The sequence below is a fragment of the Panthera pardus genome, unplaced genomic scaffold, assembly GCF_024362965.1.
Source record: "Panthera pardus isolate Hobbes unplaced genomic scaffold, ASM2436296v1 HiC_scaffold_1, whole genome shotgun sequence".
NCBI classification, from domain to species: domain Eukaryota; kingdom Metazoa; phylum Chordata; class Mammalia; order Carnivora; family Felidae; genus Panthera; species Panthera pardus.
In genome coordinates, this window is record NW_026526654.1 from 76102827 (window position 1) to 76119352 (window position 16526).

At 36.3% G+C, this 16526-nt stretch overlaps 1 protein-coding gene across 3 annotated transcripts in view; it reads left to right on the top strand.

Moving 5' to 3' along the window:
* The window catches only part of CCDC169 (coiled-coil domain containing 169), a 46821-nt gene extending 36822 nt beyond the window's left edge, over positions 1-9999 (top strand). For all 3 annotated transcript variants that reach the window (XM_019447766.1, XM_019447767.1, XM_019447768.2), the window contains one exon: positions 9698-9999. In XM_019447766.1, coding sequence (XP_019303311.1) covers positions 9698-9797 — 100 coding nt within the window. In that variant the 3' untranslated portion in view covers positions 9798-9999. The remainder of the gene's footprint in view (positions 1-9697) is intronic.
* Positions 10000-16526: the final 6527 nt, after the last annotated feature.

Below are 16526 nucleotides of genomic sequence, written 5' to 3' on the forward strand. Positions count from 1 at the left end.
TGAACGCTTAGCCAACTCAGCCATCCATGCACCCCATGGTCATTAATATTTTAAATTATAAATCATTATCCTGTATATTTTTATCAGTAGAAATATAATAGAGTTAAAACATTAAATTCTGGGAAAGAACTTCCCTCTGGAAACTATTATACCTCTGTGCTAGGGGGCCCCAAGACCACTCCCCTGTTCAGTGATTTGCTAGAACAACTCACAGGACTCAGCATGTATTTGTGCACACAGCTAGGATGGATTTCAGCCAAAGGATACAAAGAAAAATCATCAAAGGAAAAAGGTGTATGGGATCAAGTTTGGAGGCAACTAGGTACAAGTTTCTAAAAGTCCTCCAGTGGAGTCACATAGAACACACTTAATTCCTCCAGCAGTAGGTTTATACCATGTGCAACAATGCATGAAGTTTTATCTTCCAGAGAAACTCATCAGATACAGTGCCTGGGGCGGCGGTGGGGGGGGCGCCCACTGGTCACATATGTGCCCTGTGCTCAACACATACCAAATTCCAGACTTCCAGAAGGAAAACAGATGTTCACATAAACCATATTGTTTGTACAGCTTAAGTACAATGAGCCGTTCTTTTTCATTTAAGGAAAGTTATATCCGTGTATGGAACTTTTTACCACTAAGTTCCCAGACACCAACCAAGGGCCAACCTTGCAAACGGGCCTTTGTAAGGAAAACAGTTTCAGGCCTGGTACAGTCACCCTGAATATTTCTTTTTTTATTTTTACATATGTCTTCCATTTCAAATTTCTTTTAGAAAGATATTACCTCTTTTATTCAAATCTACTTAAATAATGAAGGGAGAAATATTTTGAAAATACAGATAAAACTTACCCTAATCATCACACATATACATATATAACACTAGACTTTACTCTGTTAGAGCAGTTTGATTTTCCACTGAATACTGTTGTAGATTGGATCTCTCAGGGAGACTCTGAAATCAGCATGCAAGAAGTTTACTAGTGAGCCTTCTTAAAATGAGTTCCTCGAGGGCAAGGGAAGGAAATAGGTTTAGGCAGAGAGAATAGGAGTGCAGTGCAGCTGCAGTCCCTTGTATCAAGCTGACTCATCAGTGGACGAAGCATGGGCTTTCTTTCCTTCTAATGGGGTGACCTACCCTGAGAATCTGAGTCCTGTTTGCCATGTGTAAGTGGTACTCATCCACTTACTGTCAAATTGAGCAAGGCAGTATTAAAGGAGCCTTGAGCGAATGACCTAGATACCAAACTCCTTCCTCCTGGCCCCCTGCTGTATCACCTTGACAGTCAGTGTCTGCGGGGCCTCCATGACATCGGTCTGAATTGAGCTAGAGGTGCTGGTGCATCAGAGGTGGATGACGTGGTCTGAAATACCTGCTCAGTAAGCTTGTTTGGGCCCTCTGGCACCGCACTGCTTGAGCTCAGATGTATCACTTCCATCTTTGATAGAACCTAATGTTGAATATAGTGCCTGGCATGAGTAGGTGTTTACTAATTTTTTTAATGAATGCATGAGTGAATAAATGATTACACAAATAGACAAACAACTCTTCATTTTCTAGAAGTATTAATAACGCAAATAACTCAAATAATAGAAACATTTCTATATACCTATAACCTTCCAAATTAGATATATATATAATTGGCACTACTTTAAAATATTATTGGGGCGCCTGGGTGGTTCAGTTGTTTAAGCGTCCAACGCTTGATCTCCATTCAGGTCATGATCTTAGGGTTCCTGAGGCTGAGCTCCGCATCAGGCCCCGCTCAGATAGCATAGAGCTTGCTTGGGATTCTCTCCCTTTCTCCCTCTCTGCCCCTCCCCCACTCATGCGTACTCTTGCTCTCTTGCTCATTTATTATTAAAATAAATAAATAAACTTTAAAAAATTGTACTTAATTACTGCCTTAACTCTGGAATTTAGTATACTTTTTGATTTTAGTCTTAAAATCAAGTTTTAGAAAAATAAAGAAAACCAAGTTTTAATGTTAAGCACCGCACAGAAGAGGATATCCAAATGGCCAATGGACATGTGAAAATGTACTCAACACCATTACTTATTCAGCCAAATGTAAATTAAAATCATGAGATGACCAGGGGTGCCTGGTAGCTCAGTCAATTGAGCTACCGACTCTTGATTTCAGCTCAGGTCGTTATCCCAGCGTCGTGGGATCAAGTCCCACATTGGGTTCTGTGCTGGCTGTGCAGACTTCTTGGGTTTCTTCCTCTCCCTCTCCCTCTGCCCTTCTCCCTAGCTTGCTCTTGCTTTCTCTCTCTGTCAGAAAAAATTTTTTGGGAGGCCACCACAAATTTTAAGATTGATAATTCCAAGTGTTGTCAAAGGTATGGAGGATGTGTAAATTTATGCAACCACTTTGGAATAGTGTTTAGTATTACTTTCTACATTTAGATGATTATGTAACTACTCTATGACCCAACAATTGCATTCTTACATACCTAACCAAATGGTACATACATTTACACCAAAAAAACCTGTCCAAGAATGTTACATAGAAGCTTTATTCATAACAGCCATAAGCTGAAAACAACTCAAATATCTATCAGTAGCAGAATGGGGGCGCCTAGGTGGCTCAATTGGTTAAGCATCAGACTTCTGATTTTAGCTCATGTCATGATCTCATGTTTTGTGAGATTGAGCCCTGCATTGGGCTCTGCGCTGACAGCACAGAACCTGCTTGGGATTCTCTCTCTCCCTCCCCTTCTACCTCTCTGTAGTTCATGCACACACCCTCTCTCCCTCCCTCAAAATAAATAAACATTTTTTTTTAAATAGTAGAATCGATAAAATTTTTTAAGAGATACAAATTTGTACATCTATGTTACTCATATAAAAACAAATATTCATATATTTATTAATAATAACATGAATATATTATATATATGAATAATAACAACAATAAAAACAAACTACAGCTCACACAACATCATGGATAATCATCACAGTGTTGGGGAAAAGAGGCCAGAAATAAAAGAACACGTATGATTCTATTTATATCATGTTCAAAGACAGGCAAAATTAAACTGTGGTGTCAGAAGACAGGATAGTGTTTACTAATGGAAAGGAGAAGGAGGATGATAATTGGGAGGAGCACAAGGTATTCCAATGTGATGGCAGCGTTCTGTTTGTTGACCTGGGTAGTGGTTACATGAGTATGCACTTTATTATAATTCATAGCGCTTACAACGATGTTTTATGCACTCTGTATATGTATTATACTTAAAGCAGTATTTTAAAAACCAAGTTTTAGTGGCTTTTAATGTTTGCTTTGGTTGATATTCCTACATATGCTAATATTAAATATCGACTTATGGAGTTTTCCTAATGTTCAGAATAAATCAGAGCATTAGGAAATACCCATTTCACTGTGATATGCTGTTTTTTAAAAAATATTTATTTATTTTGAGAGGAAGAAAGGGAGAGAGAGAGCATGCACGTGGGGGAGGGGCAGAGAGGAGGAGAGAGAATTCCCAGTAGGCTCTGTGCTTACAGCATATGGTGCTTACAGCCCCAGCTGGATCCCACAAACCAGGAGATCATGACCTGAGCTGAAATCAAGAGCCAGATGCTTAACTGACTGAGCCACCGAGGTGTCCCTGTGATATACTATATATTTTTTTAAGTCTATCGAAGAGGGATAGGTGAATATTAGCCACCACATATACTCCTACTTTGTGGAACCATGCCCAGAAATGAACAAGATATCTATACTGCTATTGAAAGATGTATTCCAGAGATTCTTGTATAGACTGATTTGAAAAAAAGATACAGGGCACCTGGCTGGTTCAGTCAGTGGAGCATGAGACTCCTGATCTTGGGGATTCAAGTTCAAGCCCCACATCAGGTGTAGAGATTACTTAAAAATAAAATATTAAAAAAAGAAGAAAAGGATAAATAAGAGATACTATCTTTAAGATAAATAGAAATCATCTCTTTAGGATGAAGTTTGGAAGTTGCTGAAAACTTCTAGACAAGTTAATAGGTAACCTTATTATTATGACTCATGGCATGTATTAACTATAAAAAATCATTTTCCTGCAAGCAAGGAGTTCAAAAGCTGGTAACACAAGCAGTGTTTCCTAAAAGTAAACAACTATAAAATTAATTTTTCTTTAGTGTGAACAGCCTCATTTTTTTTTTTTTTCTGTTTAGAAGTGTTCTAGAGTGATGAAAAGCTCTAGAGGAAGAAAATAACAAAGCAATCCTTTAGTGCCCTGGAATCACAGGACCTGATGGAAAATGATTCTAGGACTCCCTAAGAGATAGATTATTCAGGGAACCTCCTTTTGATAAGAAAAGCAGCTAGAATAGAGAAAACACAACCAAAATATCCAACATTAAGGGAATGAATAATTTAATAAACTATGAGGATATTATGAAGTTACAAAATATTACATTCTAGTAAATTATATAACTGACATAGGAAAACATTTATTTATAGTAGTAAGTAAAAATTATAATACAAAATAGTAAGGTGGGATTATGAATGACTTATACCTTCTGGCATTTTCTATAAGAATATGTGTACTTTTACACAACCTAAAGTACCCAGCTTATAATGGGTATTCAAGATATAGAGCTAGTTTTATAAAGTTCCATTGGTTCTACTAAGAAAAGAACAATAAAGATTTTAAATAAGCACAGAAAAAAACTAAACCTTTATAACTTCACTTGGAACTAGACGTGTGTAGGAAGTCAAGGTAATTATTAACTGGGTACTTGTGTCTAATTGCTTTTCATGTTTCCACTTGTTTCTGTAGGGTAGAATTGGGGCAGCCATTTTAAAAAAAAGAATATGTATTCTTTTTAATCATTTTTAACTATATTATATTAATGGAGAAAAATCAAGGGGCACCTGGCTGGCTCAGTCGGTAGAGCATGCAACTCTTGATCTCAGGGTTATGAGTTTGAGCCCCATGTTAAGTGTAGAGATTATTTAAAAAAATTTAAAAAATTTTAAACTTAAAATAAAGGAAAAAAGGCAAGAGAAAATTCATCTACTAGAATGACTATGGAATCCCTCAAGTCAAAATAATGGTTAATTATTGAATGGTTAATATGAAACCATTGAATGGTTAATATTGAATGGTTAATATGAAACCATTGAATGGTTTCATGGTTTGAAACCATGGTTTCAATGAATGGTTAATTGAATGGTTAATATGAATGGTTTGAATGGTTAATATGAATGGTTAATATGAAAATTAGAGATTATTGAAAAATCCCTAGTTCCATAATACCAGCTGTTATTATTATTCTACAATGTATAGTATTTTTTGAATATAAAGAATTAGCAAAGTAACAAAGAATTTGTTTGTGGGAAGAGAATAAAACATATGACAATAATTTGAAACTGCAAATGACAAAGCATAATCTTGCAAGGGTCTAAGCATATAAAAGCCACAATACACAGGAATGGAAAGTGGTTTCCAAATTTTATTTGCCATGACTGTTAGCATATTGTAACCCACTATACCCACATATATATTTATATATAACTGAAAAAACATTATGAAACAGTACATAGTCTTATTATATGTGATGCACCCTGGTATTTTCTATTTTGTTTTATTTTTTTATATTGCTGTTATAATTCACTAAATAAACCCACTATTTTTGGGGGGCCCAGCGTGGAGCCCAATGTGGAGCTTGAATTCACAGCCCTGAGATCAAGACCTGAGCTGAGATCAAGAGTCAGATGCTTAACCAACTGACCCCCTTGCACCCCTCAGTCCCCTTTGACCTATATCAATTGCAGTTTGAAAAACACTGTTCTAAAAGATATCTAGGAAATTAAACATATTTTTAGAGTTAAGTATCTCAGCTTGATGATTAGTGTCATCATGTCAGTTGGATCCTATAGAGATCATTGATATTAAGGAAGCTATTTGAAATATTCTCAGCACACTATAAAAGCATTAAGTATAGTAAACAATGTAGAATGTATAATGAGCTTTGAATTGAATATGATATAACTGAATGCTTGTGGTTAATTCCATATTACACCAGAAGATGAAATTATTCTAAAACATTGCTATTTAATTAAGGAAACATTTTAGCATAGGAAATGGTTTATTCCCAAAGTACATTTAAAAAATATTTATATTGAGATATAATTTACATACAATGAAACTCATTGCTTGTTGGAATATTCACAAAGTTGCAAAATCATCACCACTAGAACATTTTCATCTCCCCCCAAAACCCTTTTACCCATTAGCATTCACTTTCTATTCCTCTCTCCCCCTAGCCCCTGCCAATCACTAATCTACTTTCTGCCACTATAGATTTGTTTATTCTTGTTATTTCATATAAATGGAAGCAAACAATATGCAGCCTGGTATGCCTTTGTCATTTAGCATAATTTTTCAAGGTTCATCTGTGTAGGAGCATATATCAGTATTTTATTCTTTTTTGTGTCTGAATAATATTCCAATGTTTGGATCTATCACATTTTGTTTATCCATTAATCAATTGATGGACGTTTGGGTTGTTTATATCTTTTGACTATTTTGAATAATGGTGCTTTGAACATTCATGCTGCATATAAGTTTTTAATTCTGTTGGGTAGATGCCCTGAAATGGAATTGTTGGGTCAATTGATAACTGTTTATCTTTTTGGGGAACTGCCCAACTATTTTCCAGAGTGGCTGCACCATTTTATATTCCCACTAGTAATGTATGAGTGTTCCAGTTTCTCCACATCTTTATCAACATTTGTTATTGTCCTTTTTTCCCCCTCTCCTAGTAGATGTGAAGTAGTATCTCATTGTAGTTTTGATTTGTACTTCCTAAGGACTATTGATGTTGAGCATCTTTTTGTGTACTTGCTTGCCATTCATATATCTTCTTTGTAGAAATGTTTATTCAAGTCTTTTGCCCATTTTTAAATTGACTTGTTGTCTTGTTGTTGTGTTATAAGAGTCCTTTATATATTCTGGTTACCAGACCTTATCTGATACATGATGTGCAAATATGTTCTCCCATTTTTTGTCACTTTTTTTCTTTCTTTCTTTTTTTTTTAATTTTTTTTTTAACGTTTATTTATTTTTGAGACAGAGAGAGACAGAGCATGAATGGGGGAGGGGCAGAGAGAGAGGGAGACACAGAATCAGAAGCAGGCTCCAGGCTCTGAGCCATCAGCCCAGAGCCCGACGCGGGGCTCAAACTCACGGACCGTGAGATCGTGACCTGAGCTGAAGTCGGACGCTTAACCGACTGAGCCACCCAGGCGCCCCACTTTTTTTTCTTTCTTAATGATGTCTTTTGAAGCATAAAAGTTTTGATTTGGATAAAGTACAATTGATCTGCCTTCCTAGGATTTGTTTTTCTTGGTTACTTGTGCTTTAGGTATCATATCTAAGCCTAATTCAACAACACAAAGATTTATAGATATGTTTTCTTCTAGGTTTAATAGTTTTAGTTCCATTTTTGAGTCTTTTTTGAGTTAATTTTTGTATATGATGTGAGACTGGGGTCCAGTTTCATTCAGTCTTTTGCATGTGTCTATCCAGTTGTCCTAGTGCCATTTGTTACAAAGAATATTCCTCCCCAATTGATTGTCTTTGCACCCTTTTAAAAAATCAACCATATTGAGGCACCTGGTGGCTCAGTCAGTTGAGCGTCCAACTTTGGCTCAGGTCATGATCTTGTGGTCCATGGGTTCGAGCCCCATGTTGGGCTCTGTGCTGACAGCTAAGAGCCTAGAGCCTGCTTGGGATTCTGTGTCTCCCTCTCTCTCTGCCCCTCCCCCATTCATGTTCTGTCTCTCTCTGTCAAAAATAAATAAACATCTAAAAAATTTTAAAAACATAAAAAACCAACCATATGGAAAAAAGGGGGGCACTTGGGTGTCTCAGTTGGTTAAGCATCCAACTCTTCATCTCAGCTCAGGTCTTGATCTCAGCATCATGAGTTCAAGCCCTGCATTTGGCTCCACATGGGGGATGAAGTCTACTTAAAAGGAAAAATAAAAAATAAAAAAAATTAAGCATAAACATAAGGGTTTATTTCTAGGCTCTCAGTTCTTCTATTCCATTGGTCTATAAGTCTATCCTAATGCTAGTGCCGTGCTGTCTTCATGACTAACTTTTCAGTAATTTTGGAATAAGTTAGTGTGAGTACTCCAACTTTATTCTTCTTTTTCAAGATTGTTTTGGTTGTTTGGAGTCCCTTTAATTTCCATATGAATTTTAGGATCAGTTTTTCAGTTTTTTCACAGGGATACCAGAGAGCTGGGGGAAAAGGCTAAGGTGAGTTAAAATGCTACAAAGTTGTGTTCTTGCTGAATTTCAGGTGTGTGTGTGTGTGTGTGTGTGTGTGTGTGTGTGTGTGTGTGTGTGTAGTGTGTTTAATAAATTCTCCAGAATTGCTACAAATCCTTGATTAATTTCCAGAGCTCTGAAAAAGTTGCTTCTGACCATTTTTGCCAATTTTTTCATTGATTTTATGGAGAAAAGAATTTTCTAAAATCCTTATTCTATCATTTTCCCCAGCATCACTCCCTGAGTAAAAGATTTTTGAAAAGCATCTTGGAGGGAATTGAAGCTGACTCTACTCCCAAATAAGAGCATGGGAAAGTTGGCTTTATAAAGATATGTAAGTCATTAAAGGAAAGATAGTCCCATGGAAATTCAAGAAAAGGACTTCTAATATAACTGGGCCCAAGATATTAAAGCTAGAATTCAAGGTAGCTTTAAAAAACTGAGCAGAACTTCATAGATCTTCACGTTAGTGGTCTGCCATACAAAATAGTAATTAAAGGCACAGACTTTGAACTCAGCTATCTGGATTCAAATTCCAGATCCACTTACTAACTATATAACCTCATTTTTCTCATTTATCTAACGGGTAATAATAGTACCTACATCATAGGCATTTTCATTGAGGTTGATAAGAATCAATCTTTGAATCTATGAATCAATTCATAGACTAGAATAGATTTTAGAATAGTCCCTGGCAGGGGTGCCTGGGTGGCTCAGTCAGTTAAGCATCCAACTTCGGCTCAGGTCATGATCTCGCAGTTCATGAGTTCAAGCCCCACATCGGGCTCTGTGCCGACCGCTCAGAGCCTGGAGCCTGCTTTGGATTCTGTGTCTCCCTCTCTCTCTGCTCCTCCCCTTCTCATGCTCTGTTTCCCTCTCTCTCAAAAAATAAACATAAAAAAAAAAAAAAGAATAGTCCCTGGCATAAATTGTGTGCTGTAAAAATGTTGCTGTTATTATTTTTATGTAATCAACTAGTTCCGTCTCTCTTTCACTTTTCTTTTCATTACCAACTGCCATCTTCACTCTCTGTATCTTTTTAATATCACAGACCTTGGTCTTAGTTTCAATTTTATTATAATTTTTGGTAACATATCTTTGGCTTACTTATTTCCTTACTCTCCTTGCTCAACTTCATGGTCACTGTCTATATTTTCTTAGCTTTAATTCATATTTCCAGAGGTAATATCAGAATGGTCCATCTCATCCCTCTTTGAACAGAGCTTTCTACATTAGGCCACCTCATGGGCTCCTTCCTGGCCTTTGGATTATCTGCCCTTGAGATGGTTGCCTGTCTGTAATGAGATAATGTGGTATAACATATGGCTGTTTAAGATGGTACCATAAGCATATAATGTTTCTGTTGTACACAGTGGTGACTGAAAAATCATGATTAATACTTCTTTTGTTTCAGGGTAAGATATAATCCAGTTAATCAGAAGACAATGAATGCCAAGAGAGGACCAGGAATAAAGATTACAAGATCAAACCATCTTCCAAAACTCGATCCATAATTCTAGAACTGGAATTCTATTTCTTCCTTTTTCTCGTCCATAATATTCAACTTATGAAGTTAATGTTCAACACATTTTTCAGGGAATGAAATAGACAAGAAAGAGCTATCAAACTTCTCTTTAGCTCCTCTTACAAAAGTTTTTTCCTTTGTCTGTATTAAATTAATTTTCTTAAGTGATCTAAGTGATCTAAAATACCTAATAGTGTTGCTTTTGATTTTAAAAATATCCTGAAAGTTGGTATTATTACACTTGCCTTTAATAATATATCCATGATCTGTGCTGGTAGTAATTGGTTTCTAGTTGGTTGTTAGTTAAAAATGTGAGCTCATCAAAACATTTAGTTCTTATAGGCTATATCATATTCAGATCTTTTAAACTTATGGTTTAGCAACAGATGTTGGTGAGGATATGGAGGAAAGGGAACCCTCTTGCACTGGTAGTGGGAATGCAAACTGGTGTAGCTGCTCTGGAAAACAGTGTGGAGTTTCCTCAAAAAATTAGAAACAGAATTACCCTATGACCCAGCAGTAGCACTCCTAGAAATTTATCCAAAGGATATAGGAGTGCTGATTTGTAGGGGCACATGTACTCCAATGTTTATAGCAGCACCATCAACAATAGCCAAATTATGGGAAGACCCAAATGTCCATCAATTGATGAATGGATAAAGAAGATGTGGTGCATAGTATCTAGATCTAGATCTAGATACTACTCAGTGATGAAAAAGAATGAAATATTACCATTTGCAACAACGTGGGTGGAACTGGAGGGTATTATGCTAAGTGAAATAAGTCAGTCAGAAAAAGACACATATCATATGTTTTCATTCATATGTAGAATTTGAGAAACTTAGAAAACCATAGGGGAAGAGAAAGAAAAATGAGTTATAAACAGAGAGAGAGCCAAACCATAAGAGACTCTTAAATACAGAGAACAAACATTGTTGGGGGTGGGGGTTGGGGGTTGGGGGGGTGGGGAAAATGGTTGATAGGCATTGAGGAGGGCACTTGTTGGGATGAGCACTGGGTATTGTTTGTAAGTGATGAATCACGGGAATCTACTCCTGAAGCCAAGACTACACTGCATATACTGTATGTTAGCTGACAATAAATTATAAGAAAAATAAGTACTAAACTTATGGCTTAGGGCACCTGGGTGGCTTAGTTGGGTGTCCAACTCTTGATTTCAACTCAGGTCATAATCCTAGAATAGTAGGATCAAGCCCTTGTTAGGCTCCATGCCGAGCGTGGAGCCTGCTTGGGATTCTCTCTTTCTCCCTCTGCCCCTCTCCCCTGCTTGTGCTGTCTCTCTCTCTCTCTAAAATAAAAAAACACAAAACATAAAAACTTATGGTTTAAACAAAGCTACAAATCAGATGGATTTTAAACTTTGATTTGAACTAATGTGGTGTTATGGACATAACCTTCAATCAGCCATCGGCTTGGTTATAATTCCCACCCTGCCATGAACTTAGATCTTGGGCAGTTTCCTTCATCCCATCTTTATTTCCCATATCAGTAAAATGATGGAGGCAAATGATATAACTTCTAAGGTTTGTACTTTGCTAGAAAACCAATACTTACTTAACTACAAGCTCCTACTACTTAGCACATAGTAATTTAAATCATTTTATGATGTTTCTTAATTCACAGTGATGGCCTAATTCTGTAGACCAAATATTGCAAGCATTCGCAATCTTCAAGTCTAAAAGTGGAGATAGAGAGGATAGGAGAAGGGTTTATTTAAGGCATTTATATAATTTATTGAAATTTTCTGTTTATGTTTAGGTTGTTTTATACTTGTTACCTAGGTCTGGAACATACCTATGATTTATTTGCCCAACTTAATAAGTAAAATTATTAGACTTTATATTTCCAGAAATAACTCACAGTTAACTAAGTATATTTTCCAGCAAATGGTGTTCCCACCTTATATCTGGAACTAAAACCTAACTTCTATTTAGTATCAACAGTAATGAATACTAAATGCATTTCTATAATAAATTGTATAGATATTCACTTTCTTTAAAGAACAATGCATAAATTTCAGATAGACAAATAATTCTTTTATGTGACTTTAAAAAGTAATACAGAAAAACATTCAGTAACTTTCTGTAAATTATTCCAAATGGAAACCGTTTGGAAATATTTCTCCCATTCCTTTTTTTTTTTTTTTAAGGTTTATTCATTTTTCAGAGACAGAAAGAGACAGAGAATGAGCCAGGGAGGGGCAGAGAGAGAGGGAGACATAGAATCTGAAACAGGCTCCATGCTGTCAGCTCTCTGCACAGAGCCTGACGCTGGGCCCGAACTCATGGACCACGAGATCATGACCTGAGCCAACGTTGGACGCTTAACCGATTGAGCCACCCAGGCACCCCTATTTCTCCTATTCTTAAGCTAACAACAGATATCAGGTATAGTGACCCATATTGTTAAGCAAATATTAGATTTTTAAGTCATACAATCTTTCTTAGCATTAGCAGCAAATTGGTGATTTAAATATTAATGATATTTGTAATCAGAATTGTCACTGAAAAATAAATTTATTTCTATCATACAAAGCAAGCCATTGTGGGGATTGGATTTAAGAACATTTAAATTTATGTCAATTACTAGGATGGGTAGTTGAATACCTTATTACGGGGACACTGTCATGTTTAAGTATTATTTCTGCAGGAGCTACTTTGGGATACTTCCAATGACAGAAAGGTCTGTCTTAAACAGAGAGATGGCGTAGCATCAAGAACTGATATGGGGGCTCTCTAAGATCTAAGTTCTAATATCAGCTTTGCCACTTCTAAGCTTCTGACCTTGAGTAAGTCACTTTTCATTGTCTCATTTTCATCATTTATGGAACTGGGAATAAATTGCTGTGCAGATCAAGGATACTTACTACATATTTATTTGTTTATTTGCCCTATTTCTAAAAAGATTATGTTAGATTTTACTAAATATAGAGGTATAAAAACAATGATCATAACAGAAAAAAAAAAGTTAATTTCTTGTAAGAATTCCCAACTAAGAAAAGCTTGAGCTTTTAGGCTTTCTAGCAATCAGCACAAAGAAGGACTGAATTATACAGCTCTCATTTTTTTGTAGAAGGAATATACAAGTAGAGAAAAAGTTTTACCTAATTCTAAGCTTTAACGATAATGTATCATGTGAAGTTTTGTTTTGTTTTGTTTTGTTTGTTTTTTTGACAGAGAGAAAAAGAGAGCGTGTGCGCACACACACGTGTTAGCTGGGGAGGGACAGAGGGAGAGGGAAAGAGAAAATCCCAGGTAGCCTCCGTGCTGTACAGACTTGAGGCTTGATCTCATGACCATGAGATCATGACCTGAGCCAGAATCAAGAGGGGGACACTTAACCGACTGAGCTACCCAAGCACCCCTCATGTGCAGTTTTATAAGAAAATGTAATTATTTATTGAAATAATGAGTGCAAAAATGATTGCTTGGGATTTTAACTTTGTTTAATACTGAAATATGTATTAATATCAGTGTTTGGGTTTTTTTTGAAGAGTTTAGAATTCATAAAGCAAAATATCAGTGAGCAATATTTAATATATTTCAACATTTTAATATCTAAATGTGTTATAAAATATCAATATCATTTATGAAAACAAATTTTGCTATGAAAAAGGCAGATGGTGAGTAAAAACAAGGATGTGGAAAAATTGGAACCCTCATAAACTGCTGGTGGGGATGTAAAATGGCACAACCATTTTGAAACAGAGTTACTATATGATCCAGCAATTCCACTCCTAGGTATATACCCCAGAGCAATGAAAACCTATATCTATATAAAAATGTATATACAAATATTTATAGCACCATAATTCATAATAGCCAAAAAATGTCCATCAACTGATGAATGGATAAACAAAATGTAGTGTATCTAAACAGTGGGATATTATTCAGCAATAAGAAAGAAGTACTGATGTATTCTACAATTTGATGGACCTTGAAAACATTCTGAATGGAAAAAGCCAGTCACAAGAGGTCATATATTGTATAATTCCATTTATATGAAAAGTCCAGAATAGGCAATTCATGCAGACAAAAAGTAGGTTAGTAGTAGTTTCCAAAGGCTGGTGGGGCTAGGGGGAGAAGGGTGGGTGATGGGGAATGACTGCTAATGTGTACAAGATTTCTTTTGGGGGTGATGAAAATGTTGCAAAATTAATTGTGGTGATGGTTGCACAACTCTGTGAATATACTAAAAAACACTGAGCCAGTTAGATGAGTTAATTGCATGTTATATGACTTGTACCTCAATAAAGCTGTTATAAAAAACAAATGTTAAACATGCTAATATGTTAATATAAATTAGCAAATAAATTTTAATAAAGTATTATTTGATCTTTCTCAGAAGATGTGATCTTAAAAATTAAGATGGATCATCATTTGGTACTATTGTTGAGTCAAGAGCATAATTTTGAGCATAATTTTCCAACTAAGAAACTCTTTCAGATACTACACTAGTCAGAAGAATAAAGAGGATTAAGTGCTACTTGCCAAATTTCCTTGACTTCTTTTGAATAATCTCATCTCTTGCTTCATAACCTTGTGGAGATATTTATGAAACGTTTTTTAAAGGAATCTGTATGTTTATTTATTTATTTACTTTATGAAATTTTTTGTCAAATTGGTTTCTATACAACACCCAGTGCTCATCCCAACAGGTGCCCTCCTCAATGCCCATCACCCACTTTCCCCTCCCTCTCACCCCCCATCAAACCTCAGTTTATTTTCAGTTTTTAAGAGTCTCTTGTGATTTGGCTCCCTCCCTCTTTAACTTTTTTTCTTTCCTTCCCCTCCCCCATGGGTTTCTGTTAAGTTTCTCAGGATCCACATAAGAGTGAGAACATATGGTATCTGTCTTTCTCTGTATGACTTATTTCACTTAGCATCACACTCTCCATTTCCATCCACGTTGCTACAAAAGGCCATATTTCATTCTTTCTCATTGCCACGTAGTATTCCATTGTGTATATAAACCACAATTTCTTTATCCATTCATCAGTTGATGGACATTTAGACTCTTTCCATAATTTGGCTATTGTTGAGAGTGCTGCTATAAACATTGGGGTACAAGTGCCCCTATGCATCAGCCCTCCTGTATCCCTTGGGTAAATTCCTAGCAGTGCTATTGCTGGGTCTTTGGGTAGATCTATTTTTAATTTTTTGAGGAACCTCCACACTGTTTTCCAGAGCAGCTGCACCAGTTTGCATTCCCACCAACAGTGCAAGAGGGTTCCCGTTTCTCCACATCCTCGCCAGCACCTATAGTCTCCTGATTTGTTCATTTTAGCTACTCTGGCGTGAGGTGATATCTGAGTGTGGTTTTGATTTGTATTTCCCTGATGAGGAGCGACGTTGAGCATCTTTTCATGTGCCTGTTGGCCATCTGGATGTCTTCTTTAGTGAAGTGTCTATTGATGTTTTCTGCCCATTTCTTCACTGGATTATTTGTTTTTTGGGTGTGGAGTTTGGTGATTCTTTATACATTTTGGATACTAGCCCTTTGTCCGATATGTCATTTGCAAATATCTTTTCCCATTCCGTCGGTTGCCTTTTAGTTTTGATTGTTTCCTTTGCAGTGCAGAAGCTTTTCATCTTCATGAGGTCCCAATAGTTCATTTTTGCTTTTAATTCCCTTGCCTTTGGAGATGTGTCAAGTAAGAAATTGCTGCTGCTGAGGTCAGAGAGGTTTTTTCCTGCTTTCTCCTCTAGAGTTTTGATGGTTTCCTGTCTCACATTCAGGTCCTTTATCAATTTTGAGTTTACTTTTGTGAACGGTGTAAGAAAGTGGTCTAGTTTCATTCTTCTGCATGTTGCTGTCCAGTTCTCCCAGCACCATTTGTTAAAGAGACTGTCTTTTTTCCATTGGATATTCTTTTTTGCTTTGTCAAAGATTAGTTGGCCATACTTTTGTGGGTCTAGTTCTGGGGTTTCTATTCTATTCATTGGTCTATGTGTCTGTGTTTGTGCCAATACCATGCTATCTTGATGATTACAGCTTTGTAGTAGAGGCTAAACTCTGGGATTGTGATGCCTCCTGCTTTGGTCTTCTTCAAAATTACTTTGGCTATTCGGGGTCTTTTGTGGTTCCTTATAAATTTTAGGATTGCTTGTTCTAGCTTCGAGAAGAATACTGGTGCAATTTTGATTGGGATTGCATTGAATGTGTAGATAGCTTTGGGTAGTACTGACATTTTAACAATATTTATTCTTCCAATCCATGAGCACGGAATGTTTTTCCATTTCTTTATGTCTTCTTCAATATCCTTCATAAGCTTTCTATAGTTTTCAGCATAAAGATCTTTTACATCTTTGGTTAGGTTTATTTCTAGGTATTTTATGATTCTTGATGCAATTGTAAATGGTATCAGTTTCTTTATTTGTCTTTCTGTTGCTTAATTATTAGTGTATAAAAATGCAACTGATTTCTGTACATTAATTTTGTATCCTGCGACTTTGCTGAATTCATGCATCCGTTGTAGCAGACTTTTGGTCTGCAAAAAGTGAAAATTTGACTTCATTTTTGCCAATTTTGATGCCCTTGATTTCCTTTTGTTGTCTGATTGCTGATGCTAGAACTTCCAACACTATGTTACACAACAGCAGTGAGAGTGGACATCCCTGTTGTGTTCCTGATCTCAGGGGGAAAACTCTCAGTTTTTCCCCATTGAGGATGATATTAGCTGTGGGCTTTTCATAAA